The sequence below is a fragment of the Salvelinus fontinalis genome, chromosome 40 (genome assembly GCF_029448725.1).
Source record: "Salvelinus fontinalis isolate EN_2023a chromosome 40, ASM2944872v1, whole genome shotgun sequence".
Taxonomy (NCBI): Eukaryota; Metazoa; Chordata; class Actinopteri; order Salmoniformes; family Salmonidae; genus Salvelinus; species Salvelinus fontinalis.
The window spans coordinates 13007472-13035331 of NC_074704.1; the positions used below are offsets into that span (position 1 = coordinate 13007472).

General features: G+C 41.5%; 1 protein-coding gene across 1 annotated transcript; it reads right to left on the bottom strand.

The window, feature by feature from the left end:
- Positions 1-6170: 6170 nt before the first annotated feature.
- Positions 6171-26023, bottom strand: LOC129839043 (myosin heavy chain, fast skeletal muscle-like). Its single transcript, XM_055906306.1, has 40 exons — positions 25987-26023; positions 25628-25855; positions 25150-25296; positions 24796-24952; positions 23786-23813; positions 23418-23526; positions 23172-23264; positions 22838-22898; positions 22521-22619; positions 22090-22193; positions 21567-21705; positions 21191-21309; positions 20889-21038; positions 20624-20794; positions 18723-19026; positions 18304-18368; positions 18123-18210; positions 17889-18006; positions 17634-17757; positions 15534-15670; positions 14804-15059; positions 14356-14598; positions 13911-14087; positions 13669-13814; positions 13399-13489; positions 12698-13087; positions 12450-12576; positions 12116-12234; positions 11250-11446; positions 10926-11109; positions 10624-10789; positions 10337-10461; positions 9867-10175; positions 9442-9645; positions 9166-9291; positions 8867-9037; positions 7270-7374; positions 7075-7170; positions 6706-6837; positions 6171-6304 (listed from the first exon to the last, which is right to left on the bottom strand). The coding sequence occupies exons 2-40, from the start codon at positions 25841-25843 to the stop codon at positions 6284-6286; spliced, it is 5814 nt and encodes a 1937-aa protein (XP_055762281.1). The 5' UTR covers positions 25844-25855; positions 25987-26023; the 3' UTR covers positions 6171-6283.
- Positions 26024-27860: the final 1837 nt, after the last annotated feature.

Genomic DNA, 27860 nt, shown 5'->3' on the forward strand with positions numbered 1-27860 from the left:
AAGAATTTGCAAGACAATTATTGAAATAGGACTGAAATTGACCCGTGTAGGGATTTTTTTTTTTTTATATATTCTGTAATGTTATACTTATATAGATTTATCAGAGGGTTCATATTTCAATGAGTTTGAGGCTACATATCTTTGTCAGCATAGCAGAGGCTTCACACTTTTATGAGAAAGCTATAAATAGAATCCACAGTGACGGGACAGGTTGGAATGAAGGCCAAACAGTCAGTGAAAACAGACTAGATACATGTTGTCAGAAGGCAGTTTTTGGAGCAGTGAGCAGTTACCCACTCTGTAACCTTACTTTAATTTGCAGGTTTTGTGACATCTGTGGTTCTTAAACACAATTGCAGATGCATGCTAGATCTCATAACGCTTGAATTGATGTTTACAAAATTACACATTAGTTTCCTTACACTGTATGACAGCAATGCATACTTTGGTTTAGTTTCCTTGGCACTGTTTCCAAATGCTAACGTTTTAGAATTTGTGGCACAAATCCCATTTATGTTTTGGGAACGATATTTGATTTTTTTTTGCCCAAATCATTAAAAAGTATCTAAAAATTAATTGTGGAGGTCAAGAAAGTCCCTTAGATGATTTGAAATATCGGTTCGATGACGTTAATGAGATTTGTACCACAAAATGTTATTTAGAAGCAGTGCCAGCCACTGCCAAGGAAACTAAACCAAAGCATGGATTGCTGTCATACCTTGTCCATAGACTGCTTACAGGGTTAAGGAAACCAATGTGTAATTTGGGTGAACTATCCCTTTAACAAAGCAGCTAAACGCATCATATGATATTGCAATCGGACTTGGCACGCAACCATTAAGAGACTCTGGAATCATGATTCTATATGACCAAAGAGAAAGTTCCTGTCCCAGGGCCATGGAGTGTGAGGACAAGTTAATCAGACACATTGGTTACACACTGATGTCATTTCAATGTAGTGAATTTGAACAGACTTAGTGTTCAACATGTAAATAGGAAGAGGGAAGTGGATTATGAACAGGTTCTGAAAGAGGAAACATCAACTACTTGAGGAAGGGAGGTTAGCTAGAAAGTCAGTCTGAGTGCCACATTATTGTAGCTATTAGAAAGCTATTGGGGTGGTTCATCACCAAACTGGAAGAAAAAAACACCATGATTTCTTAAGGGATTTAAACAACATTTAATCCATAGATAGTATCTTCACAGTCCTCAAATTCTAAAGAAATTCAAGGAAACCCACAGTATTTTACAGAGCCATGATCACAGCAAAATGAGCTACAAAAAATACATTTAAAATAACACCTCATGGCATAACGCCTCTCCCCTATCTGACTTAAATAACTTGTAGGCCTGTGTATATTGATGTATTTTAATGTAGGTCTACAGTAATAGGTCTCTCTGTTTTTCTCCGTGTTGCGTCTGTCCAGGACTTTTTTTAACTTCTATTATTATTGTTTTAAATGTACGTAGTTCTGTCCTTGAGCTGTTCTTGTGTCACGTTCCTGACCTGTTTTCTGTTGTTTTGGTATGTGTTTAATTGGTCAGGGCGTGAATTTGGGTGGGTAGTCTATGTTTTCTGTTTCTATGTTGGTTTAAGGGTTGCCTGGTATGGCTCTCAATTAGAGGCAGGTGTTTGGCGTTTCCTCTAATTGAGAGTCATATTAAGGTAGGTTGTTTCACAGTGTTCGTTGTGGGTGGTTGTCTTCCGTGTCTGTGTATGTTGCGCCACACGGGACTGTTTCGGTATGTTTGTTCGGTTTTTGTGTAGTCTGTTTTCCCTGTCCGTGCGTTCTTCGTGTTACATGTAGTTCTTAAGTTTAAGTCTGTTTACGTCGGTTTGTTATTTTGTAATCCTTCCAAGTGTTTGTTTTCGTGTTTCGTCTTTGTGTTAATAAATCATTATGTATGCACAACCCGCTGCACGTTGGTCGAATCACTACTCCTCCTCTGGTGGCCACCAGCTTCAAAAGTTTTGCTACGGTGTGCCTAATGAACACAACCCTGATTCTGATCCAACAAGTTGAGTACAACATTATTTAGATGATTGCGATATTAAAGTTGACTGTTATTATGACTGTTTCACATGTTATGACTTTTTGGTACATGGCCCTGACCGTGGGATAAATTGCAGGACTATAAAGGTCAGGCTCCTATCATCAGGTCTTCAGTCATCCCAGAAATAACAGCTGCCATAGAGATCAAGGCTATTACCAAAGCAGCAGTTAAACTGGACAACTTTCCATTCAACACTTATTCAACTCATTCACCGGAAGACAGGCACACTTCCCATTTTCCCCATGATTTAAATCAGTCTTCCAATTAATCGTTTCTAAACATTGATTATTGGTGGATCGGTCTGCCACTTGTCCTGACCCTTCAAAATGCTTGGCTAGGACGAGTCCCCTGCTCCCCCAGAGACGCTTGTGTTCCAACAGCTGCAGCTGAAGGGAGGTTGTGGGATTCCCAGTTTTATTTATATTCTCTGTTATGGACTTGACTGTGTCTTCCTACAATCTATATCATATATGGTCATATCCTCTGGTGCACGGCTCAAATGGAAGCAGATCTGCTGATGAAGCAATGCCAAATTAACTTAGATATATTGCTGTGGAAGCTGGATGTATTTCTGACACACTTGTTTCTGAACATGTCCATATTGGGCTTGTAAATTATCTGTTGCTTTGGTACACTCCTGTAACTCTGCCATCAAATGTATGGGATCAAATTGGAGTTCAGCAGAGGTGGTTTGATACCATCTTTATGACGACTCCATGTATTTCTGACACCCAGTTTCGGCTCATGGTTGGAGAAGGTTACTGACAGTAATAATTTTGACTACTTGTTTGTCCAAAGATCTGTAAAGCTTGCTGAAAAACACAACTCCCCATTTTATCCAAGTGTTCAACCTTGTAAATGTATTAGATTATTTTACATTTAACCCTCCATTGATTTCACACTGCATGTTGAAAGGTGGACCACAGAGAGATCCGATACAGTCCAGCACATTATATTGACCTTATTAGTTGACCATGAGGTCCTGACATTGCTGACACCATAATAGATTTACAGCAAGATATGTGACCTGGAAAATAAAATCAGAATTAACCGAGCCAAGCTTGGTTGTTTTGTGGATCCATGCAACAGCATTTGACATTTCACATCCATATTTAAATTTGTACTGGCTGTGACATTTGAACGTTTGAATCATGTAAAGAAAATGCTGACGTGAGCCAAAGCGCTGGGGTGTCTCAGGCAAAAGTGACACACGTAGCAAATTAGCAATTCAAAATGTTTGTTGACCAAATTAGACAACCCTCTCATCGTGCGCTTATTTTCATGGACAAATTTTGGGAAAAGTTAAACCTCTCGCTTCACCTCTTTCTGTCTGATTTAGCTGAACCCGCTGTGTTAGTGCTGGGATGGAACATGAGCCTGCGTACCATGTGGATGGGCTGTCCAGAACAGGAGTTGCAAGCCCCTGATATGCTATTAACTGTAATTAAGCATTTGAGTTAACTGTCATTATAAAACTGTTATTGTACATATTTGATGTATTTGACCAGGGTCTTGATTTGATGTATTTTAGCAGGGCTTTGGGAGGATTGGATAGTAACTCTTGATCCAATACATGTTAAGGGGGCTTTAAACGACTCAGTCTGTGCTCACAAATTAGTTTTATCACCACAGACTTCTGATTTACAAACAAAGCGTTCGCGTTAGTGAGTCCGCCAGATCAGAGCAGGGATGTTCTCTTGATAAGTACGTGAATGGGACCATTTTCTTGTTCTGCTAAGCATTCCAAATGTAACGAGTACTTCTGGGTGTCAGGGAAAATGTATGGAGTAAAAAGTACACTATTTTCTTTAGAAATATAGTGGAGTAAAAATTGTCAAAAATATACTTACATTTAAAGTAGTTTTACAACTACTTCTTATGGCTGCAGGGGCAGTATTGAGTAGCTTGGATGAAAAGGTGGCCAGAGGTGCCCAGAGTAAACTGCCTGCTGCTCAGTCCTAGTTGCTAATATATGCATATTATTATTAGTATTGGATAGAAAACACTCTGAAGTTTCTAAAACTGTTTGAATGATGTCTGTGAGTATAACAGAACTCATATGGCAGGCAAAAATCCAACCAGGAAGTGGGATATCTGAGGTTTGTAGGTTTTCAACTCATCGCCTATCGAATACACAGTTGGATATGGGTCAGTTTGCACTTCCTACGGCTTTCACTAGATGTCAACAGTCTGTAGAACTTTGTCTGATACTTCTACTGTGAAGTGTGACCGAAGGAGACGGGAATGACTAAAGTCTGCCATGAGCTGACCATGCTCTGACCATGCGCGTTCACATGAGAGGGAGCTCTGTTCCATCACACTTCTGAAGACAGTGGAATCCTCCGGTTGGAACATTATTGAAGATGTATGTTAAAAACATCCTGAAGATTGATTCAATACATCGTTTGACATGTTTCTACTGACTGTTACGGAACTTTTTGACATTTCGTCTGCTTTTAGTGAACACGCTTCGTGACTTTGGATTTGTTTACCAAACAAGCTAACAAAAGTAGCTATTTGGACATAAATTATGGACATTACCGAACAAAACGAACATTTCTTGTGGATGTGGGAGTCCTGGGAGTGCATTCCGACGAAGATCAGCAAAGGTAAGTGAAGATTTATAATGCTATTTATGACTTTTGGTGACTGCACAATTTGGTGGGTAACTGTATGGCTTCCTTTTGTGGCTGAACGCTGTTCTCAGATTATTGAATATTGTGCTTTTGCCGTAAAGCTTTTTTGAAATCTGACACAGCGGTTGCATCAAGAACAAGTGTATCTTTAATTCTCTGTAAAACGTGTGTCTTTCATCAAAGTTTATGATGAGTATTTATGTTATTTGATGTGGCTCTCTGCAATTTTTCCAGATATTTTGGAGGCATTTCTGAACATGGCGCCAATGTAAACTGAGGTTTTTGGATATAAATATGAACTTTATCGAACAAAACATATATGTATTGTGTAACATGAACTCCTATGAGTGTCATCTGATGAAGATCATCAAAGGTTAGTGATTCATTTTATCTCTATTTCTGCTTTTTGTGACTCCTGTCTTTGGCTAGAAAAATGGCTGTGTTTTTCTGTGATTTTGCGGTGACCTAACATAATCATTTGTGGTACTTTCGCAGTAAAGCCTTTTTGAAATCGGACACTGTGGTGGGATTAACAAGAAGTGTGTGAAATACTTGTATGCTTGAGGAATTTTAATTATGAGATTTCTGTTTGAATTTGGCGCCCTGCACTTTCACTGGCTGTTGTCATATCGATCCCGTTAACGGGACTGCAGCCCTGAGAAGGTTGAACCCTTTACAGTCAGGGGAAAAGGCCTATATTGACAAACCCAAATTTAAATGTTTCTGTAAGAAAACGTTTAGAGAGTGTAATACAATACAAAATTATTAATCCACTATGTTAGTTCTTAACACTTAGAGGCAGAACGGCCCTGGGAGGCTTACAGTGATATTTTAGTCACTCTCTCCAATTTGTTCATTCGCACTTGATTTTATTTCGAGTAAGATAGCAGCCTACGTGTTGCCTAGCTTCCCAGAGTCCTTGCTCCGGCCAAACACTACGCCAAGTCCACTGACGGACGCTAGTTTTCTCTCAGCAATGAAGTATGTAGCAAACGACAGATCAGCGGAAGAATTTAGTGTGAGTCGTCAGGCTAGCTTACACAAGAAAATACTTGTAATATTGGTAGTCACTATTTGGATGCCACGATGATACAGTCTACACTGCTCAATGGGGAGAGTTTGCACCGGCAACACAATGACATGAGGCAGGCACAGTGTTCTAGCTCCTGCTTTCCTCAGTAAGGAATGGGAAGTAGCTAGACAGTGTAGCCAATATCAGGCCAGGGGTGATGTTATCAGTGATGTAAAGTACTTAAAACTATAATTCGATTTTTAGCTGGTCAGTCCTTACATCCATAGCTCAGTCTATTAATTTGAGTGGTTACATTTCTCCATTCTCATCCCTCAGCTGATGTGAACGTTTTGTTGGTGTACCACTTTGTTGTTGTTAGAATCCCAGATTGCTCCATTAATTAAAGTACAATATTTTTATGGTATTAAAAATCTGTTTGCTGAGTAATAAGTCCACAGTCACAAAGGAAGTGTATGTAGATCTACATGTTTTTAATCAACGCTCAACATTTCACCATGAAAATCATATTTTATGAAACACAGGAAAATGGTAAGACTGATCTTCAATACTTTGGTCTTGTTTATTCAGCAACTTCTTTTCCCTGTAAGAAGAAAGAAATAATATAATGTATCAGTAATAATAATGAACATGATAAATATATGGATAGAATATAATGGATCAGTAATAATAATGAACATGATAAATATATGGATAGAATATAATGTATCAGTAATAATAATGAACATGATAAATATATGGATAGAATATAATGGATCAAGTCTTTAGTGCTCAGTGCTCAGCTTGGATTTTAGATGTTGAAGTACTAACTGAATAACTCTCATTAGATTGTTAAGCCCTTCCTGAAATGTTCTTCTTAGAGATCTTCAATACAGTTGAGTGTAAAAGGTATGTGTTGACCTCTGAGAAGACTGAATCATAGGTGGTGTTGATGTGGTCATATCTGAACATGAGTCAGGTATAGGTTTAGAAGCAGTTCTGTACCTTTCCAGAGTCACGGGTCTTGGCTCTGAGCTTGTTGACCTGAGTCTCAGCGATGTCAGCACGCTCCTCAGCCTCCTCCAGCTCATGCTGAACCTTCCTGAACTTAGACATATGGCTATTGGCTGCTTCCTCCTGGGTGAGGAGAAGAGAGGGAGAGCAGAACATCAGCATTTAAAGTTTGAAGCTTCAGGTAGCAAATTAATATTCTGTTTTTAAAAGGTATTTAAAAAACTAAATACAAGATTTAGGATAACAATGTATACAGGGAGCTAGATGATACAGCAGAGAAAGTGAGTGGCAAAATGCATTGTCAGATTTAGGATAGCAATGTATATGGATAGCGATGTATGAATGCCCTCTGTGACTCACCGCTTCCTCAGAATGCCTCTTGTAGGCCTTCACTTTCATCTGCAGCTTATCTACCAGGTCCTGAAGTCTGCTAACGTTCTTCTTATCCTCCTCAGTCTGTGGGAGAAGATCAAAGAATCAAAGTCACAATAGTTTTATGCACAAACCTTTCTGTATTAGTGTCAAGTGTGTAAAGGCACTTTCTCTATCTTTTACCTGGTAAGTGAGCTCCTTGACTCTGCGCTCATACTTGCGGACTCCCTTGACCGCGTCTACACCTCTTCTCTGCTCGGCCTCCACCTCAGTCTCGAGCTCACGCACCTTTGTGGAAGAAATAAACGTAGGAGTTTGTTGGAGGTCGTGAAATCAGACGTAACAAATATTTGTAAAAGAGGTATAGTCTTCTACCCAGTCAAGGGGGCACAATTGTCATCTGTTCCTATGTACTCTTTTAAAACATTTATTGAAGGGGTCTGTAATAATAACAACAACTTTTCATTATCTAGGTCAGTGGTTCTCAAAGTGGAATTTACATTTATATTAGTTTATGTATATTTCTAGCAAGAACAGATTAAACAGCCAGGGATCTTTGGAAAACGTTTAGAGGGTGCAATACAGTACAATGTAATATTATTCATCCACAATTTATGTTATTACCTCTTAGATGAACAACGGGTCTGGGAGGCTCACAACTCAATTCTTCTTGTATTAGTAACATGACTATCCATGTTGTCATGCGTTTCGTGGTGTATGGTGCAGTACCAGTAAGGTGACTAGAGGCCGCCACTCGCATGTTTTAATTGCTTCTATTTTGGGGCTCGCGCCATGGCAGTTGAGAGAAGTTCGCCATTTGAGTCAACAGCAAGACAGAAGCGCCGACATAAATACGTTCATATATTTTTATTTTGAAGGTAAGCGAGTGTAAAATCCCTATATTTAAGACGGTAATGTTTCTGGAGTATGTATAAATGTTTGTTGAGATGTTATGTTGTGTTTTTAGGTTTTATGAACTTATTAACGTCCGCTAGCCTACAAGCTAATTCAGCCATTAGCCTGCTAGCTGGGATCCCAGCATAGCAACGCTAGCTTCCCTAGCAACGGCCGGTGAACGAGACATAACGAAAGAGAGAGAAATTATTACTACGACATTAATTTGATGCATGTATATTATATTCTGTGTTGATATTTATTGTGAATTATTATTATTATTATTTTGAATGAAATGGCAGATTAGATGAAGTCTGCTGAGACAACAGTTTAAGCCTGAATGAAGCAACGAAATGAATACATTTGAATTTATTTAAAGGTCTTTAATCAACTCCACTAAATAAGTGTAAAATTATTAGAATTTGTTTTGTTATGATCATAAATTCACTGTAATTTAAGCTTTAAAACTGCAACATTTTTTTCCCCCAAAGGCTAAATGTGTAGAATGACAGGAAATTACCTTTAAAACAGCAACATTTTCTCTCTGATGCAAAGAGGGGGGGACTTAAAAATGTTATTTCCAAGGGCCCGAGACTTGATTAGTCCAGTCATGCACTGAGGAAGTCATAGGAAATCTGCGTGGATGCTATTTTTGATGCACTTTAAAGTAAGAGTTGTGTTCTGATATTATGAAGAGGGTCCCTGATGAATTCGCTATCACAAAAGGTGTGGTCCCCGATGCAAAGAAGTTTGGGAACCCCTGATCTAGGTGGGTTATATCGAGAACAAGTCACTAAACAATGCTCCTGTGTATTTTTATTTGATTTAATACATGTCCAGCAATCAGTCTTTCAATCCACCCTAATCCACCCTGCTGGTAACTCACCCTGGACTCCAGTTTCTGGAGCTGCTTCTTGCCTCCCTTCATGGCCAGATTCTCAGCCTCATCCAGGCGGTGCTGCAGGTCCTTGACTGTGACCTCCAGGTTCTTCTTCATCCTCTCCAGGTGAGAGCTGGTGTCCTGCTCCTTCTTCAGCTCCTCAGCCATCATGGCCGCCTGGAATAGTAGTTTGTTTAATTTATGCACCAATCATAACGTCCTCCTCAGATCTTTGTTGTTCTTAACCAGCCCTGCTACCATTGGCACTTGGGGACAAATCAAGTTGATGTAATTCAAGGACTCACGTCAGTGATTGCCTTCTTGGCCTTCTCCTCTGCATTCCTGGCCTCCTGGACGATGTCGTCCACCTCTCCCTGCACCTGCACGAGGTCAGTCTCCAGCTTCTTCTTGGTGTTCAGAAGGCTGGTGTTCTGAAGGAGTAACCAAGATGATTTGTTTGACTCTCAAGAGAACTCACAAGGCTGAAATTATGAAAATCTAAGGCAAACACTGTCAAATTCCAGGTGTGTTTAAACTGTATGCTTGGTTGAGTTTCATTAGAAATGGCTTTTGACCCATACCTGGGAGTGCAGCAGTCCAACACGCTCGCTGGCGTCTACCAGCTCAGTCTCAGCCACTTTCCGGCCTCTCTCTGTCTGCTCCAGAGCAACTCTCAGCTCCTCGATTTCAGCCACCATCAGACCGTTTCTGCGCTCCACCATGGCTGCCTGCTCCTTCATGTCTTCTGCGACACGGACGGCGTCATCAAGGTGCAATTGGGCATCCTGGGGTTCACAATGACATACGTTCATTAGGACTTGTGGAAGTAGAGGTGATAGGATCGATCAGTGATAGAAATGTTCGTTGGTAAGAATTTCCCCAGTATCGCTACCTTTAGTACATAAACCACTCTATTCAAATCCTCTGTTCTATTATTCTCTACAGATTTCAAAACAAATCCCTCTCCATGTTCAGGTTTTTGAGCCTGCTGTCCCAGTCCCTTTACCTTGAGCTGTCCCTGGACGTTCCTCAGCTGTTTCTGGGCCTCAGCGGCCTGCCTGTTGGAGTGGCTCAGCTGGATCTCCATCTCGTTCAGGTCTCCCTCCATCTTCTTCTTCACCCTCAGGGCATCATTCCTGCTCCTGACCTCAGAGTCCAGGGTGCTCTGCATGGAGTCAACCACCCTCTGGCTGTTCCTCTTGATCTGCTCCATCTCCTCGTCCTTCTCAGCGATCTTCCTGTCCACCTCACCCTTGATCTGGTTCAGCTCCAGCTGCACACGCAGAATCTTGGATTCTTCGTGCTCCAGTGTTCCCTGGACAAACAGAAGCAGTCAGGCCAATTGTGTTCAGTACATTTGGATGTAGCAATTAAATATATATGACTACAATAAACTCAAATACAGGGATCATTGGACTGTAGCTGGCATTGGCTAGTGTAACACTGCTTTCCCCATCAAACAGCTGTAGTTTGTACCTCAGCCTCCTCCAGAGCGGTCTGGATCTCAGACTTCTCTGTCTCCACGGTCTTCTTGGCCTTCTCCAGCTCATGGATGCTCTTGCCAGTCTCTCCGATCTGCTCAGTCAGGTCAGAGATCTCCTCTGCACACACACACACAGGAGCAGTTTACACTTGGCAGATTTTCAGTGGATATCGCCAATGCACTGAAGTTGACATTGAATCATAATAACCTTGAATTTATTAACAGCAATTAATATTGCTAATGAAACATGAGCCAAATAGAACTGCTGTCAAATGCTCACGTTGCAGGTTCTTGTTCTCTCTCTTCAGAGTCTCCAGATGATCCAGAGCCTCCTCGTAGGAGTTCTTCATCTTGAAGAGTTCAGTGCTCATAGAGCGAGCCTCCTTCTGAGCTCCTTCCAGCTCAGCCTGGCCCTCCTCATACTTCTGCTTCCACTCTGCCAGAATCTAGGGAAATCCATGGGATTTTCATCAGAAGTCATTGATGAAGAATTTTGAATCAGAAATATGCTTCAATTATACTACAATTGATCATATAGCAGACAATAAATATCAGCCTAAGGTGAGGTTTATTCATTTTCACCTTGTCAAAGTTCCTCTGCTTCTTGTCGAGGTTGGCGGCCAATGCGTTGGCTCTCTCAACATCAATCATGAGGTCCTCCACCTCTCCCTGCAGCCTCTGCTTGGTCTTCTCCAGGGAGGCGCACTTGGAGTTGGTCGCCTCAATGGTCTCCTCAGCATCCTGCAGACGCTGGGCCAGCTTCTTCCTGTTGGACAACAGAGGATGGTTTTATGTTGCGAAAACAAATGTTACAATACATATTGTTGATCTCACATTTTCTCAGAGCCCCCTACCACCCTCACCATCCACACAATATTTTATTTTTTTCTGTTGTGTGCGACTCACTTGGCCTCCTCCAGCTCCTCTGTACGCTGGATAGCATCAGTTTCATACTTAGTCCTCCACTGAGCCACCTCACTGTTGGCCTTGGACATGCCGCGTTGCAGCTCTGCCTTGGCCTCCTGCTCCTCCTCAAACTGCTCCCTCAGGAGGTCACAGTCATGGCGGGCAGACTGAACACCGTGGGCCAGTGCGTTTTTAGCCTGTGAGAAAGAAAGACAAAATGCAAAGAGAGAAAATAGAGATAGTCAAACAAATGACAGAGGAGTCTCTGAGGGTGGAGAGACAGTAGGAGTCTCTGAGGGTGGTGAGACAGTAGGAGTCTCTGAGGATGGAGAGACAGTAGGAGTCTCTGAGGATGGAGAGACAGTAGGAGTCTCTGAAGGTGGAGAGACAGTAGGAGTCTCTGAGGATGGAGAGACAGTAGGAGTCTGAGGATGGAGAGACAGTAGGAGTCTCTGAGGATGGAGAGACAGTAGGAGTCTCTGAGGATGGAGAGACAGTAGGAGTCTCTGAGGGTGGAGAGACAGTAGGAGTCTCTGAGGGTGGTGAGACAGTAGGAGTCTCTGAGGATGGAGAGACAGTAGGAGTCTCTGAGGATGGAGAGACAGTAGGAGTCTGAGGATGGAGAGACAGTAGGAGTCTCTGAGGATGGAGAGACAGTAGGAGTCTCTGAAGGTGGAGAGACAGTAGGAGTCTCTGAGGATGGAGAGACAGTAGGAGTCTCTGAGGATGGAGAGACAGTAGGAGTCTCTGAGGGTGGAGAGACAGTAGGAGTCTCTGAGGGTGGAGAGACACTAGGAGTCTGAGGGTGGCGTAGTAACCATCTATGTAAATATATGGCTCTAAACTTTCCATCTTGGGTGCCTTACCTTGACCTCCTCCTCAACAGCCCTCTTCAGCTCCTCCACCTGCTGAGTGAAGGCCTGTTTGCCTCTGGTCAGCTGAGACACCAGAGCTTCCTTCTCCTCCAGCTGGCGACCAAACTCACCTGCAGGGACAGAGGAACATCTTGTTAATAGGGTCACTGTTTTCTAAGATGGAAAATGTTTTTTTATGTATCATAGGTAATGTTGTTCGGAGGTAAATAGTACAGTAGAAACTATGTGGACCAGTAGAGGCTCCTCAGAAGAAGTCGATACAGCCCACAATACTTTGTGTTTTACTCAAGGAAAGCATTGGGTTGTTGTTCATTGTTGTTGGTACCATTTTCTGTCAGGAGTCTGGCCCTCTGTCCACTGATGTCGTTGACCTGGCGAACATTCTCATCATTCTTAGTCTTGAGCTCACTCAGCTGGTCCTCAAGAGTACGGCACATCTTCTCCAGATTGCCCTGTTAGTGAAACATGTTCCATCATTACTTTATATATGGGACTCCTGTCAACTTCAGTTCACTTGAATGGTAATGTAGTTGACCGTCCTCGACACTGCTTGACCAAAACATCACTACTCACCTTAGCCTTGGCGACGGCCTCCATGTTGCTAGAGAGGTCATCAATCTCCATCTTGTACTCGCTCTTCTCCTTCTCCAGCTTCTGCTTGACGCGCTGCAGGTTGTCGATCTGCTCCCCGAGCTCAGCCACACTGTCGGCCTGCTTCTTGCGCAGAGCGGCGGCTGTGGCCTCATGCTGCAGGGTGGACTCTTCAAGATCACGACGCAGCTTCTGGAACTCAGCCTCACGCTTCTTGTTCATCTCAATCTGAGCAGCAGTGGCGCCTCCGGCCTCCTCCAGCCTCTCGCTGATCTCCTCAAGTTCCCTGGAGAGATCGGCCCTCTGCTTCTCAACCTTAGCCCTGGCAGCACGCTCAGCCTCAATTTCCTCCTCCAGCTCCTCAATACGGGCCTAGAACAGGGGGCAGGAGCAGGGGGGATGAACACTACAATACAGTTGAAACAATTGAACCTCACAAAATAATACTAGTATGTATATTTTTCATAAATGTGTTACGACAAGGATAGTTACACTAATTTATTCAGTAGACAGTGTCCCATGCAGGAACCAAAACCACAATGTTCAGAACCACCATCTTCCAACCTACTCAGCCATCAGAAGCCACCGGGAAAAATGTTTGCTACCAGAATGTTTCACATGAAATGATTTGCTTTTCTGCGCAGTTTGCTTTTCTGTACTGGAACTTATATCCTGTACTGTACCTGGAGTTCCTTGATCTTCTTCTGCAGCTGAGCTCCCAGAGACTGCTCATCCTCAACCTTGCTGAGGAGCTGGGTGGTCTCAAACTCCTTCCTAAGAAACACAAATAGGTCGATTGCAGAGTTAGTTTTCGTTTGATAGTCTAAATGGAGAGAATCATACCATTTCCTTTGCTTTTAAGAATACCATTCAAGTGTTAATTCCTTATTACAAGAATTTGTCAAGAACAACCATTATAGCAGGAAATACTGTAGTCATAGGTTTGTGTTTACTTCTTGATTTTCTCATCAGCTTGCTGCTTGTCATTCTCCAGGTCCATTATGGACTCCTGGGCCAGTTTCAGATCTCCCTCCAACTTTCTCTTGGATCGCTCAAGGTCCATACGGAGCTTCTTCTCTTGCTCCAGAGAACCCTCAAGCTATGAGATAAAAACACATATAGTGTTAAAATCTAATCAACTGAAGATAATAGCATCTTGCATACTATCATGGCAAAAATGTCAAACTCCACTCACGTCGTCCACTTGCTGTTCCAGCTTGGTCTTGGCCTTGGTCAGAGTGTTGACTTTATCCTCCTCTGCCTGCAGGTCATCCAGTGTCTGCTGGTGGGCCTCTTGGAGGGCTTTCTTCTCCTTGGTCAGCTTGGCAACACTCTCATCCATAGACGCCATCTCCTCTGTCAGGTTTTTAACCTGTAAATGGCCACAACATAATTATACTTCACCATAAAGGGGACATTTAATTTGTTATGTATTGCATTCATTTAATTTAGATTAGAAATGTGTCAACAATTACTGCACTGTAGATTCAACACTAGATGGGAAGTTCCCCACAACTGAAATTCCCCTATTGTGTCTTAATTCTTCCTGCACCCACAATACAACTTGAATTCCATTTCTGTTAAGCTATGTTTTGAGTTGATTGTTGTTTGGTTAAACTGTCTATGATAAGACACAAGACCTTGTTTTCAGTGGCGTGCTTCTCCTTCTCCACTTTGGCCAGGGTGAGCTCCAGGTCATCAATGTCCTTCTTCAGCTCAGAGCACTCATCCTCCAGCTTCCTCTTCTTGGCAGTCAACTCAGCATTGATCTCCTCCTCATCCTCCAGCCTCTCGGTCGTCTCTTTGAGTTTGGCCTCCAGCTGGATCTTGCTCTTGATGAGCCCCTCGCACCTTTCCTCAGCATCGTTCAGACTCTCTCCTTCCTGGTTTCAGAACAGGATGAAGAATCAGAGGCCTCACTTTAGTGAAAGATGTCAGAGCAAATCAATAGAAATTCATGAAACACATACAGCATATAACATGGGCAATAGAAATGTGAGTTAGCCACATACTTTTCAGAGTGTTTATGTGTGTGTGTGTATTCATGTGTGTGTAAATGTGCCCATTTGAGGGTCGTTTTTCACTCACAGATGCTATTTGGAGTGCCAGGTCGTTCTTCTCCTGCGTCAGGGCCACCAACTTCTCCTCCATTTGCTTCTTTGTGGCCAGAGCCTTGGCCAGGTCTGTTGTCATCTTCTCATAGTTCTCCTTCATGTTGGCCAGCTCCTTCTCAGTCTCAGCGCTCTGCAGCAGGGGCTTGATCTTGAAGTACAACTTCATCCATGGCCAGGTTTTCACATTCATGAATGAGCGGATGTTGTACTGGATGGCGTAAATTGATTCTCTGGTCGACAGAAAGGACAGAGTGACATGGTGAGTGACATGCTTAAAGCTACATTCTGGGATTAGATGAATAACAAAACAGAACCACCTGCCACTGTTTGTTTACAGCTGAGGAATGGGGCCAGGGAAATGTAACCCCTCTTAAATTCATAGACAGTGCTCTAGATGGAAGATCTGACAGGTCGTGCATGCTAAGCTCATGAGGCAATTTATATACTTCAAGAATGAATGGGTAAATACCACACATTTAAATGACAATTGAACAGCCAAGTCTCAAACTGCAACTATAAAGCTAGAATCCTTAGTTGCTACATCCATTTCTGGACTAAATGAATGAACCCAAAAGCTTTAGTTGACCATTATAAGATGCACTTTCTCATTCTGAACAACTCACAGCATATACAGTATGTAATCATAATGCATTAGATACAGGTGGTTGACAGAAAGCTTTGCCGAGATGTCTGCTATTCCTCACCTCCTCTCCATCATCTTGCTAAACTCTCTCCTCATGAGGAATCCACGGCTGAGAGCCTGGACCATGCCGACCAGAGTGGCCAGCTTCTCATCTCTCATCTCCTCCAGGACACCCAGCAGACCGGCTTTGAAGAAGACCTGAGACACAGGTTAACATGGTCAATGGAACCACAGATGGTGACAGATAGAAAGGGTTGAATCAAAAGAGGGGAACAACACCACTAGATAGATTTAAACAACATTAACTTTGCAACGGTTACAAACAAACCATGGGATACGTTGTTTCTAAGTTGTTAGTTATTGTACTGTTGTACAGAGCCTTTAGAAAGTATTCACAGCCCTCACCTTTTTCCAGCCTGAATTTAAAATGGATTACATTGAGATGTTGTGTCACTGGCCTACACACAATACCCCATAATGTCAAAGTGGAAATATGTTTTTAGACACATTTTTACAAATGAATTAATTTGAAATGAAAGCTGAAATATCTTGGGTTAATAAGTATCCAAGCCCTTTGTTATGACAAGCCTAAATAAGTTCAGGAGTAAAAATGTGCTTAACAAGTCCCACAATAAGTTGCATGGACTCACTCCGTGTGCAATAATGGTGTTTAACATGATTTTTTAATGACTAGCTCATCTTTGTACCCCACACATACAATGATCTGTAAGGTCCCTCAGTCGAGCAGTGAATTTCAAACACAGATTCAACCACAAAGACCAGGGAGGTTTTTCCAATGCCTTGCAAAGAAAGGCACCTATTGGTAGATGGATAAAGTTATCGATTACACTTTGGATGGTGTATCAATACACCTAGTAACTACAAATATATAGGCACCCTTCCTAACTCAGTTGCCAGAGCGGAAGGAAACCGCTCAGGGATTTCACCATGATGCGAATGAGGACTTTAAAACAGAGTTTAATGGCTGTGATAGGAGAAAACTGAGAATGGATCAACAAAATTGTAGTTACTCCACAACACCAACATAAATGACAGAGTGAAAAGAAGAAAGCCTGTACAGATTAAAAATATAAAAAAACATGCATCCTGTTTGCAATAAGGCACTAAAGTAAAACTGCAAAAGAATGTGGCAAAGAAATGTACTTTATGTCCTGAATTCAAGCATTATGTTTGGGGCAAATCCAACACAACACTGAGAACCACTCTTCATTTTTTCAAGCGTGGTGGTGGCTGCATCATGTTGTGGGTAGGCTTGTTGTTGACAAAAACTAGGGAGGTTTTTTTTCCGATAAAAAGAAACGGAGTAGAGCAAAGCACAGGCAAAAACCCTAGAGGAAAATCTGATTCAGTCTGCTTGCCAAAAGGCACTGGGAGACAAATTCACCTTTCAGCAGGACAATAACCCAAATCTACACTGGAGTTGTAACCAAAATGATATTGAATGTTCCTGAGTGGCCAAGCTACAGTTTGACTTAAATCGGCATGAAAATCTATGGCAAGACTTGAAAATGGCTGTCTAGCAATGATCAACAACCAGCTTGACAGAGCTTGAAGAATTGTTTAAAGAGTAATGTTCAAATATTGTACAATCCAGGTGTGGAAAGCTCTTAGAGACTTACCCAGAAAGGCTCACAGCCGTAATCGCTGCCAAAAGAAGTCTAACGTGTTGGCCCAGAGGGTTGAATACTTATGTAATCATGTTTTATTTTTCATAATTGTTATTTACAAACATTACAATTTTTCTTCCACTTTGACATTAGAATATTTTGTGTCGCTCATTGACAATAAATCACAGTTAAATCCCAACTTTTCACACAACAAAATGTGGAAAAAGTCACGGGGTGTGAATACTTTCTGAAGGCACTGTAGATAAATAATGTACACCGATACAGATATCTGCAGCCATACCACTCTAACACCATGCACATGATAATGAGTTTAGTTTCTCCTCTATACTTGTAATGAATGACTTTGAAGAAAAAAACTGGACAATGTTTTTCCACCTTTACCATTAGTTAAATGAAGAAGAAAGAACAAAAGGATGGATAGATCACCTGGAGAGATTTTATATGGTACAGGTTTAAATTATTATTCAAGTTGTGTTTTGTTGTCAGCTTTTACTGGGGGGTATTTGACTGACCTTGGTGTGTCCAAACTTGTAATCCTCGTGATTCACATCAATGGACCCAAGCAGCTTCTCAGAAGCCTTCTTGTTGTCCATGAACTGGCCCTCAGGGATGACACTGGCATTCAGTACTTTGTACCTGAATGAGGAGACATTTTTAAAGTATGTCAAGTTGTAATAAGTTGGTTATATTACATGACAGGTAAGACTATTCTGATGCTGGGAAAACCCTTGGAGTGCGTGTGTGTGTGCGTGCTTGTGCATATGTACCTCTGCTTGAAGTCAGCATAGATGATTCTGCTGGGGAAGCCCTTTCTGCAGATCCTGATACCCTCCAGTACACCATTACACCTGAGCTGGTGGATAACCAGGAAGTTCTCCATCAGACCTGGTAAAACAAAACAAGTCTCTTTTAATACTCATAAACAGGTTATGGATTGGGATTGTTAAAGTCACTGATACTGTACTGATAAGATGACATATTTAAGTAAATTTTTCCTGTACCTGGAGTCTTTGACTCGTTGGGGATCAGGCAGCGCACAAAGTGAGGATGAGTGCTCCTCAAGTTGGTCATCAGCTTATGTAAGTTCTCCTGTAAGAGGGTTACAAACCATTTTCTCAGAAATAATTTACGATAATCAATGCACATTTTAAAGGACTGAATCTACACATTTCAAAAGCTCACCCTGAACTGGGAGGACACTGTCTGCATGGAACCACCCTTCTTCTTGCCTCCTTTCTTGGCTTTATCTGTTAAAATGGGGAAAAGTAAAAGTTAACAAGAAAAGTACATTTCCTAGAGCGGGTGGAAGGAATAGAATAATAATAAGAGTATGTAAGAAGAGTGGTCTTGTCTTCAGCAAGCACACTAATTATAAACCAGAGAATCTCTGGTTAACTTCACACGTATCTAGAGGCAAATGCTGCCAATGTCAGTGTGTAAAATAACACCTATTGTATGATTTGAATTAACCAAGTGTATGAAAAAATTTACCTGGTGAAAACACCCTGAAAGATTGTTATACATTCAACGATTTTAAAGAACATTCGGTCTAAGTTATAAGTAGTGCTTAGTTAAATCATTTAACATGATGCTGGTCTTACCCTCAGGTGGGGGAGGGGGATACAGGGCAGCCAGAATTTTGACTCCGGACTTCTGGTACAGCTGACAAACTGAGTCGTTCAGGGGATCCTTGTTCTTCTCCAGCCACCCAGTGATGTTGTAGTCCACAGTTCCGGCGTAGTGCACCAGGGAGAAGTGGGCCTCTGCCTTGCCTTTGGCAGGCTTGGGCTTCTCAAACGCCTGTGTTTTGCCAAGATGCTGGGCGTACAGCTTGTCCTTGAAGGTAGTGTCTGAAGACTTGGGGAACATGCACTCCTCTTCAAGGATGGAGAAGATGCCCAATGGCTTTATGAAAAGAGATGTATATCAAATTAGTGATATTTCCATTTAGGATCACATTTATTCATTTGGTGAACATGCTATTATAGGATTAGATTCATTTAGGGACACATAATAGGTTTCCTATTGAGTTCTCAACAGTCAGATAACTTGTCAGTGGCATGTATTCATGGGTGCCAAGGGAAGCCAGGCTTCCCCCCAAAAATGACACATATTTTATATCTTTTGTCTCGCTTAGCAAGAGCCTGAATGTATCTCTCCAGGTAAAGCATCCGAGCGAGCAAAACTGTGCCCCTCTTTCTCTGTATGTGTAGCTCTTCTATCTGATGCTGTCAAAACTAATATGATATTGTAACATTGAATATATGGGAAGAAGACAACCAGCATTTGGCCTCCGTTGATATTTTTTTATACAATAACAGCGAATCAGAGTTTAGCTAAGCTGAGTGAGCTAATCTGTGAATGGTCCTGGTGCACCAAAAAATGTGTGAAATGAAGCCAGTTTGAATTTGGCTTCACATCAATCCAAACATTATTGACAGAAAGAAAAACATTTTTTGTTGTCCTCCAGTGGATAGCTAGCTAGCTAAAATTGGCCCTTTCCTAAATTAACCATGGATAGAGATAGGGATTTTTACTCGTAGTATTACTTAATTTGCCATCCTGGCCAATGATTCTAACAGCAATTCTGATCCAACTATAAAATTAATACATTGTTATTTTGGTCTGAGAGTATGGAAGTTCAATATGTAGCAAGGTGTAGAAGGCGAATGTTAACTAGCTAGCTAATCGTAGCCCAGGAAAGGAAGTTAGAATAGCGAGCAATGGTTTTAGCCAGGTAGCCAAGGACAACAAAATTGTAAAGTGTGTACTGTATGACAGACTGTTTCAGCAACATGAAAGACAGGAGGATGGCATTGGCGTTTCTCTACAAGTAGGGTGAGTCAACATGTTTTTTCTACTCACATAAATTAGTACCATGGACAGCCACATGATATTTAGCTGACATTGATTGGAATTAACTCGTTTTTGGAATATTTTAGTTGTCACTATTAGACTAAGCATCGGTTATTTGATGACATTGAAAGGTTGAAGTTGAAATGGTATTGGAATAGTGGAGGGAGGCAGCTCCTGTGTTCTTTGTGACTTGCAGTAACTCTCCGTGGTTCTAAATCAATAGATGTTTAGTGGTCCGAAAATGGCAGAAAGATGTACTTGACTGACCATGCTGTAGGTCATGTAACTGTTTGTTACATTCATTATGCTTTGTGGACTCCACGGGACAGATGTTGCTCTCCGGTTTTGTGATGAAACAAAGGTGTGGTTGAATTTATTCTGCCGCTGTGTCTTCTTATTGTCTCGGGCTTAGGCCTATATATCACGGTGGCAAGGCACATGAACTTACAGGTTATAGAGCAAACAATGCAATTATCACAACACATAGGTTGTAATATATATATATTTTTTACTCGATTGGCTTCCCCAGTGATTTTAATACTGTATATGTTGTACCACTATGATAATATATCACACAGCGCTCTATATGAGCTTTGCTGTTATGGTCCATTATAATGGTCCACTAAAATCCTCACAGACAGCTTACCTTCTCAATAAGCTCAATGCAGGCAGCCAAGTCCATGCCGAAGTCAATGAAGGCCCAGACGATTCCCTCCTTCTTGTACTCCTCTTGCTCCAGGACGAACATGGTGTGGTTGAAAAACTGTTGCAGTTTCTCATTGGTGAAGTTGATGCACAGCTGCTCCATGCTGTTGTACTGTTGATGGAGTTTTAAAAGGGATCATTTCATCATACAAGACTGTAATCCATCTCAATCACATCTAAGTGTCTTGTTCTGTTGTCATACTCACATCAAAGATCTCAAACCCGGCAATGTCAAGCACACCGATATAGAACTGCCTTGGATTCTTGGTGTCCAACATCTCATTGATACGGATGACCATCCACAAGAACATCCTCTCATAGATGGACTTGGCCAGAGCACTGACTGAGTTATTAACCTGCAATGATAATACCTCAAATTAATACATGAGATATTGACCATGTCTCGTGATAAGGTGAAACAAGCTTGGGAAAAACAAAAGCAATGCACTCGTACCCAATATAAATCCAGTCCTCAGAAAATGGTAGATGCTGTGTTTGGCCGCCTTACCTGAGGCACAGTCTGTCCCTTGGTCACATACTCGTTGCCGACCTTCACTCTGGGGTAGCACAGAGCCTTCAACATCTCAGCTGAGTTCAGGCCCAGCAGGTAGGCGATTTTATCAGCCACTGGAGAGAGAACCAACAACAACAGACTCAGGGACACAAGATCACTTGTTTCTGATGTCACATTGACAAAATAGTTTGGTTAACTTCTTTGTGGGTTAGGTTTTGATTCACCCACATTTCTGGAGGTTGTAATTTGTTCTCCAAAAATGATCTCCTGCCTGACTTTCATGTGGCACTGTCTGTCTTCGGTATTCTATTTCTATGTTGGGGAATGGGACTAATGTTCTACATATTGTATATCTATGAGTGGGACTCACCCTCTGTGCCGTCTGGCTCAGCCTGCTCCTCACGCTGCTTCTGCTTGAATTTCAAGTTTCCATGGTGCAATACAGCTCCTGTCAGCTTGTAGATGCCAACCTTCTCCTCATTAGTGAAGCCCAGGATGGTAATTGCATCCTGATAATAAAGAGGAAGTACCACAGAATGAACTGAACTGTAGTTTGCTCAGTTACACTACAGGTCTGTGCTGCTCACTGCAGAACAAATGGGATGGATAGATTTGACTGGCTTCTCTGTTCCACACGATTGCGCTTGGCCAACACATTAGTAGATGGCAGCACAGTTCCACAGGGCACTTTGTGGTGCTCTCTTCTGGAAGGCACGAAAGAGTTCCTTGAGACACACGCCTAACCCCTAACTAACTAGGCATTTAGTATCAAACAAAAACATACATAAACATTCCCAGCTGCCACCAAGTTGGAATTGCACAGAGCATTCAGTTGGTGTGGTGGTCCTATCTATTCCATATCTAGAGTTTGGTTAACCCTTTGTTTGACTCACATCTGTGGCATCCAGCTCTTCGTTGTCATTGATGCTGGCCACAGTGATCTGTCCCTGGCTGCACATGGGGAAGTCGTAGGGGTTAGTGGTGATGAGCGCCATTTCTGTGGACAACAGAGAACAGCTTGTCAGTTAATCTCTTAGAATGCTGCTGTCCTACCTTTACAGTATCTCTCCCTCCTTTACTCAATAGATGGACTCAATGATACATGTAGTATATAATGAATAGCATCAGAAGAGGAGACTGAGACTTGTGGACTAGTGCATCACAGTGCATTACTTGATAGATATTTCCCAAAGACCTTCCAAATGTCTAGATGCCTTGTTACCTTGGATGTACTCATTGTATACTCATTGTATTATTAGTGTGGATTATGAATATTTTTAATATATTCCATAGATGGGGGTGGGAATAATTTCCACTGGCGTACCAACTAGCTCAGGTTTGTGGCCTGTCATCATCTGGAAGAAGATGTGGTAGCCTCTCTCATCAGGCAGCTGGAAGGACACTCTGGACTTCTCCAGCAGGTCTGGGGGAGAGAGAGAGGGAGAATGACACAAAGAGAGAGAGAGAGTGAATGAGAGAGAGAGAGAATGACAAAGAGAGTAGAGAGAAAGAGAGAACGACACAAAGAGAAAGAGTAGAGAGAGAGTGAATGAGAATGAGATAATTTGTTGGATATCATTACATTTAAATGTATCTGTGTGAATTTAGGATAGCAGTGAGAAACAATCAAAACCAACTCACAGGTCTCAATGTCAGCTTTAGCCAGTTTACCACCTTGGAAGTGAATCCTGATGAATTTACCCTGTTGTAGAGCATGGGGGTTAGAAATAGGCCAACAAATTAATCTAACATTATACTTTGATAGACCCCTTTAAAATGTTACAGTTTTGTTGGACAGATGTTGGATCTATTAATACAGATGTAGGATATTGACGTTAGAACCTTGAAAATACGACAAGTTTGAATTTCAAATTTTCAGCAATAAAAAATATCTTAAATGTGTGTAACAATAGGGAACTACTGAATTACATTTTTCCAATATAAGGTAACTTCCACAGTATGCCTTCATACTTACAAAGCGAGACGAGTTGTCGTTCCTCACTGTCTTGGCATTACCGTAAGACTCCAGCAGAGGGTTAGCTGCAATGATCTGATCCTCAAGAGACCCCTGATTGAGACAAACACAAGTTGCTCAAAAACTGGTAACATGGTAAAGTTAGTTTTTCTCAACAGCTTGAAACAGGATTCACCACTGGAAAAACAGTTTACACAGCCAACCAAACTGAAATGTGTCAAAAAGGCAAACATAAGAACAACTTACCTGCATTTTGCCAGGTTCTGCTTCCTTCTTGGCACCAGACACTGCAATGGTGGCAAAGTACTGGATGACACGCTTGGTGTTGACAGTCTTTCCTGCACCGGATTCTCCACTGGTTTATATGACAGAGAAAGAGGGGTTTTAGTTACATGTTTGAGTGTCAGATTGTCTTTCACCATGAAATAGCATTGAACAATACCTGTTTTCTCACATAAGTAAATCATTAACAAATATTCCCTTTAATCGACTCGTTATTACACATAACCTAATGTCATAATCTATTCATAATGTAATGTATTTCATCACACCAAGTGACCCAACTTATTACAATAGAAACACTTTCTCAAGTGACATTTTAGTAAACAACTTACGTAATCAGGACTGACTGGTTCTCCTTATCTGAAAACAAAATCATATTGCTTATCATACTCAAGAAATATTATGGGGACATGAATTTCATTTTGGAACATTTTCTATTCAAGGGTAGTGAAATCAGGTATTCCCAGCAGACTGTTATTACCTAGACTAGAAAACAGTAGATACCTCTCTGAAGTATATTTTAATCTATCCATCTATCCATCCATCAATCCATCGGCACTTGTGGACATTTTTATGTATTGGTCTGTCTATCCATGTGAGAGACGCTGTCTCAACCTTTACTCAGTCTTTACTGAAGAATAGGGCTTGGGTCAGTCTGTCTTATCTGGTATCCTGTGTGAACTTAAGTATTCTCTCTCTCTCTCTCTGAGGAACTGAGCCCTAGGACCATGCCTCGGGACTATCTGGCCTGATGACTCCTGGCTGTGCCTAGTCCACCTGCTCGTGCTGCTGCTCCAGTTTCAACTGTTCTGCCTCCGGCTATGGAACCCTAACCTGTGCACCGGATGTGCTACCTTGTCCTTGACCTGCTGTTTTTTGACTCTCTCTCTCACGCCCTCTCTCTCTCTATATACCGCACCCGCTATCTCGACCTTTGAATGTTCGGCTATGAAAATCCGACTGACATTTACTCTTGAGGTACTGACCTGTTGCACCCTCTACAACCACTGTGATTATTATTTGACCATGCTGGTCATCTATGAACGTTTGAACATCTTGAAGAACAATCTGGCCTTAATGGCCATATACTCTTATAATCTCTACCCGGCACAGTCAGAAGAGGACTAGCCACCCCTCAGAGACAGGTTTCTCTCTAGGTCCTGCCTTTCTATGGAGTTTTTCTAGCAACAGTGCTTCTACATTCGCTTTGCTTGCTGTTTGGGGTTTTAGGCTGGGTTTCTGTATAAGCACTTTGTGACATCTGCTTATGTATAAAGGGCTTTATAAATAAATGTGATTGATTGATCCAACCATCCATCCATCCATCCATGAGATATCGTACCAATCATCATGAACTGAAAGGCGTTGTCAGAGACGGAGAAGATATGGGGTGGAGCCTCCATCCTCTTCTTCCCTCTGTAGGCGTTGACAACCTCTTCGTCGTACACGGGAAGCCACTTGTAGGGGTTCACCGTGGCACAGAAGAGCCCAGAGTAGGTCTGGATGAAAGCATATTTACATTTGTGGATTAGTAAAGTCAGATGTACTTTTACCTGGATTTATGTGAGGATGTGGGTGTACTTTGGTAAACTGATGTGGGTCTACTGTATTGATATGTTTTGGTTTCTACCGTTCATTTATGTGTAGTAATGTATGTGTGAATGTATGTGTGTGTTTGTATGTGCAGGTTTCTTACATAGATCATCCATGCTGCATAACGCTCTTTGAGGTTATACAACACAGAGGCTTCATTCAGGTAGGTCATCATGGCCATGTCCTCAATCTTGTCGTACTTAGGGGGATTCATCTCATAGATGTCTGCATCTTTGAACTCTTTTCCTTCCTGAAACAGTCAGAAATCTAGATTACACGCAGATAAAAGTGGACACGACTGAATGCTTTTTGCTCATTAAATACAAGTTTAATCAGTAACAAAATGTATATCCACATTAATCCACTCCTTAGTTATCACCCACTGACACGTATCTGTTTTTTTACTAGTCAATAACAAAAAATCCATGCCAATTTTAAATAGCAGTGATAAAAATGATGTACTTGAAGTTTATTTTCTGCTTACAAAAAACATTAGTATTTCTTTGTTGTTGCATTTAGTAGATTTTTCAAGAATTATAGTACACAAACTTGAATTTGAAAACTTTACAGATCAGGCTTACCTCCTTAGTGCCGTCAGGTTTTGTGACTGTTACAGTACACTTCCCGTCGGCCCTGGCAGTGACCAAACCCTTAAGGTACAGCTCCACCTTGTCTGCCACATAGCAGGCGTTCTTTGAATCAAAGGGCATGGCTTGTGCCTCCATCCTCTCCTTCTCAGATTTACGGAGGTATATGGCAGCCTTGCCGTAGATTTGCATCTCAGCGTCCGTACTCATGGTGACGGATAACTAGGAAAGAGATGAAACAAGAAACGTTATTGCCTCTGTGGTGCTTCCTCCCCAGTCAGCAGAGTTAGGTGAGTGGTATCGCTCAGAATATTCTCATCACTTTTTATGTGAAGACTCAAACCATGTCTCACCTTCTTTTCCCCTCCTACAGATGAATGTGTACTTCTTGGAGGACCCTGTCAAACACTAGAGTGTTGTGAAAACACACATAACTAAAGCCATTTTGCCCCGAAGGACTAGAAAACATGTAACTCAATCATTACAGCCATGTCAAATTCAACTAAAGGTGCACCTGATAACTTTTATTTTCCTAGTGGAAACTCACTTTACTACACATTCTGTTAGGAATTCAAATAAATTCCCCTGAAAACCCTGTTACATTCCAGAACACCCTTTCAAGTGCAGGAGCACCACTTTTTACTGTAAATGAAAGTTACAGATTTTGAAATAAAACACATTTACAGTAAAACACATAATACAATATATATATATATATTTTTAAATAAATGCCACTTGATTGCATATTGTCAAATCTTACGAGACATGCAGAAGTCAATACAAACAGTGCAGTTAGCTACTGCCTCAGATTCTACAAAGATGAGACAAATATACAAATCTAAGGAGGTGGAGAGGTCTTACCACAGAGGAAGAAGGTATCTGACTTATGGATGCTGGGGCCTCAGCCTCCTTATATCTGGTTGGAAGTGCCAACCAGGCAAAAGTTAATTATGGACCACTCTGGGAAAGGAAATGTATTGACTGAGAGACCTCTGTGTGTCTGTGTCTCACTAGCACCTCCCACTTCCAGGAGCACCACACTCCCATTACATTACTTTTTAATGTCATATTTGTGTCTGAATAAAATTTCACTGAATTACTAATAATTATGACAATCAGAATTGTTTTATTTTTCAAACTGATTCCAATGTTACTACCACTGACCCTCAAATACTGTAATTGAGTGAGTCCATGTTGCCCCACTACCACTAAGACAGTTTTCATGAAAATCTAAGCCTTATTTAGTTCAACTTTAGTATTATTAATCCTTATCAACCACTTCATAAATATATACAGTACATACAGCACCAGTCCAAAGTTTGGACACACCTACTCATTACAGGGTTTTTCTTTATTTTTACTATTTTCTACATTGTAGAATAATAGTGAAGACATCAAAGCTATGAAATAACACATATGGAATCATCTAGTAACCAAAAAAGTGTTAAACAAATCAAAATATATTTGAGATTCTTCAGCGTAGCCACCCTTTGCCTTGATGACAGCTTTGCATACTCTTGGCATTCTCTCAACCAGCTTCATGGGGTAGTCACCTGGAATGCCTTTCAATTAACAGGTGTGCCTTGTTAATTTGTGGAATTTTTTTATGTGTTTGAGCCAATACATTGTGTTGTGACAAGGTAGGGGTGGTATACAGAAGATAGCTCTATGTGGTAAAAGACCAAGTCCATATTACGGCAAGAACATCTCAAAGAAGCAAAGAGAAATGACAGCCTTAAGACATGAAGGTCAGTCAATACAGAACATTTCAAGAACTTTTCAAGTGCATTCAAGTGCATTCACAAAAACCATCAAGAGCTGTAGCTCTCATGAGGACCGCCACAGGAAAGGAAGACCCAGAGTTACCTCTGCTTCAGAGAATAAGGTCATTAGAGTTACCAGCCTCAGATTGCAGCCCAAATAAATACTTCACAGAGTTCAAGTAACAGACACATCTCAACATCAACTGTTCAGAGGAGACTGCGTGAATCAGGCCTTCATGGTCAAATTCCTGCAAAGAAACCACTACTAAAGGATACCAACAAGAAGAAGAGACTTGCTTGGGCCAAGAAACACGAGTAATGGACATTAGACCGGTGGAAATCTGTCCTTTGGTCTGATGAGTCCAAATTTGAGATGTTTTGTTCCAATTGCCGTGTCTTTGTGAGACGCAGAGTAGGTGAACGGATGATCTCCGCATATGTGGTTCCCACCGTGAAGCATGGTA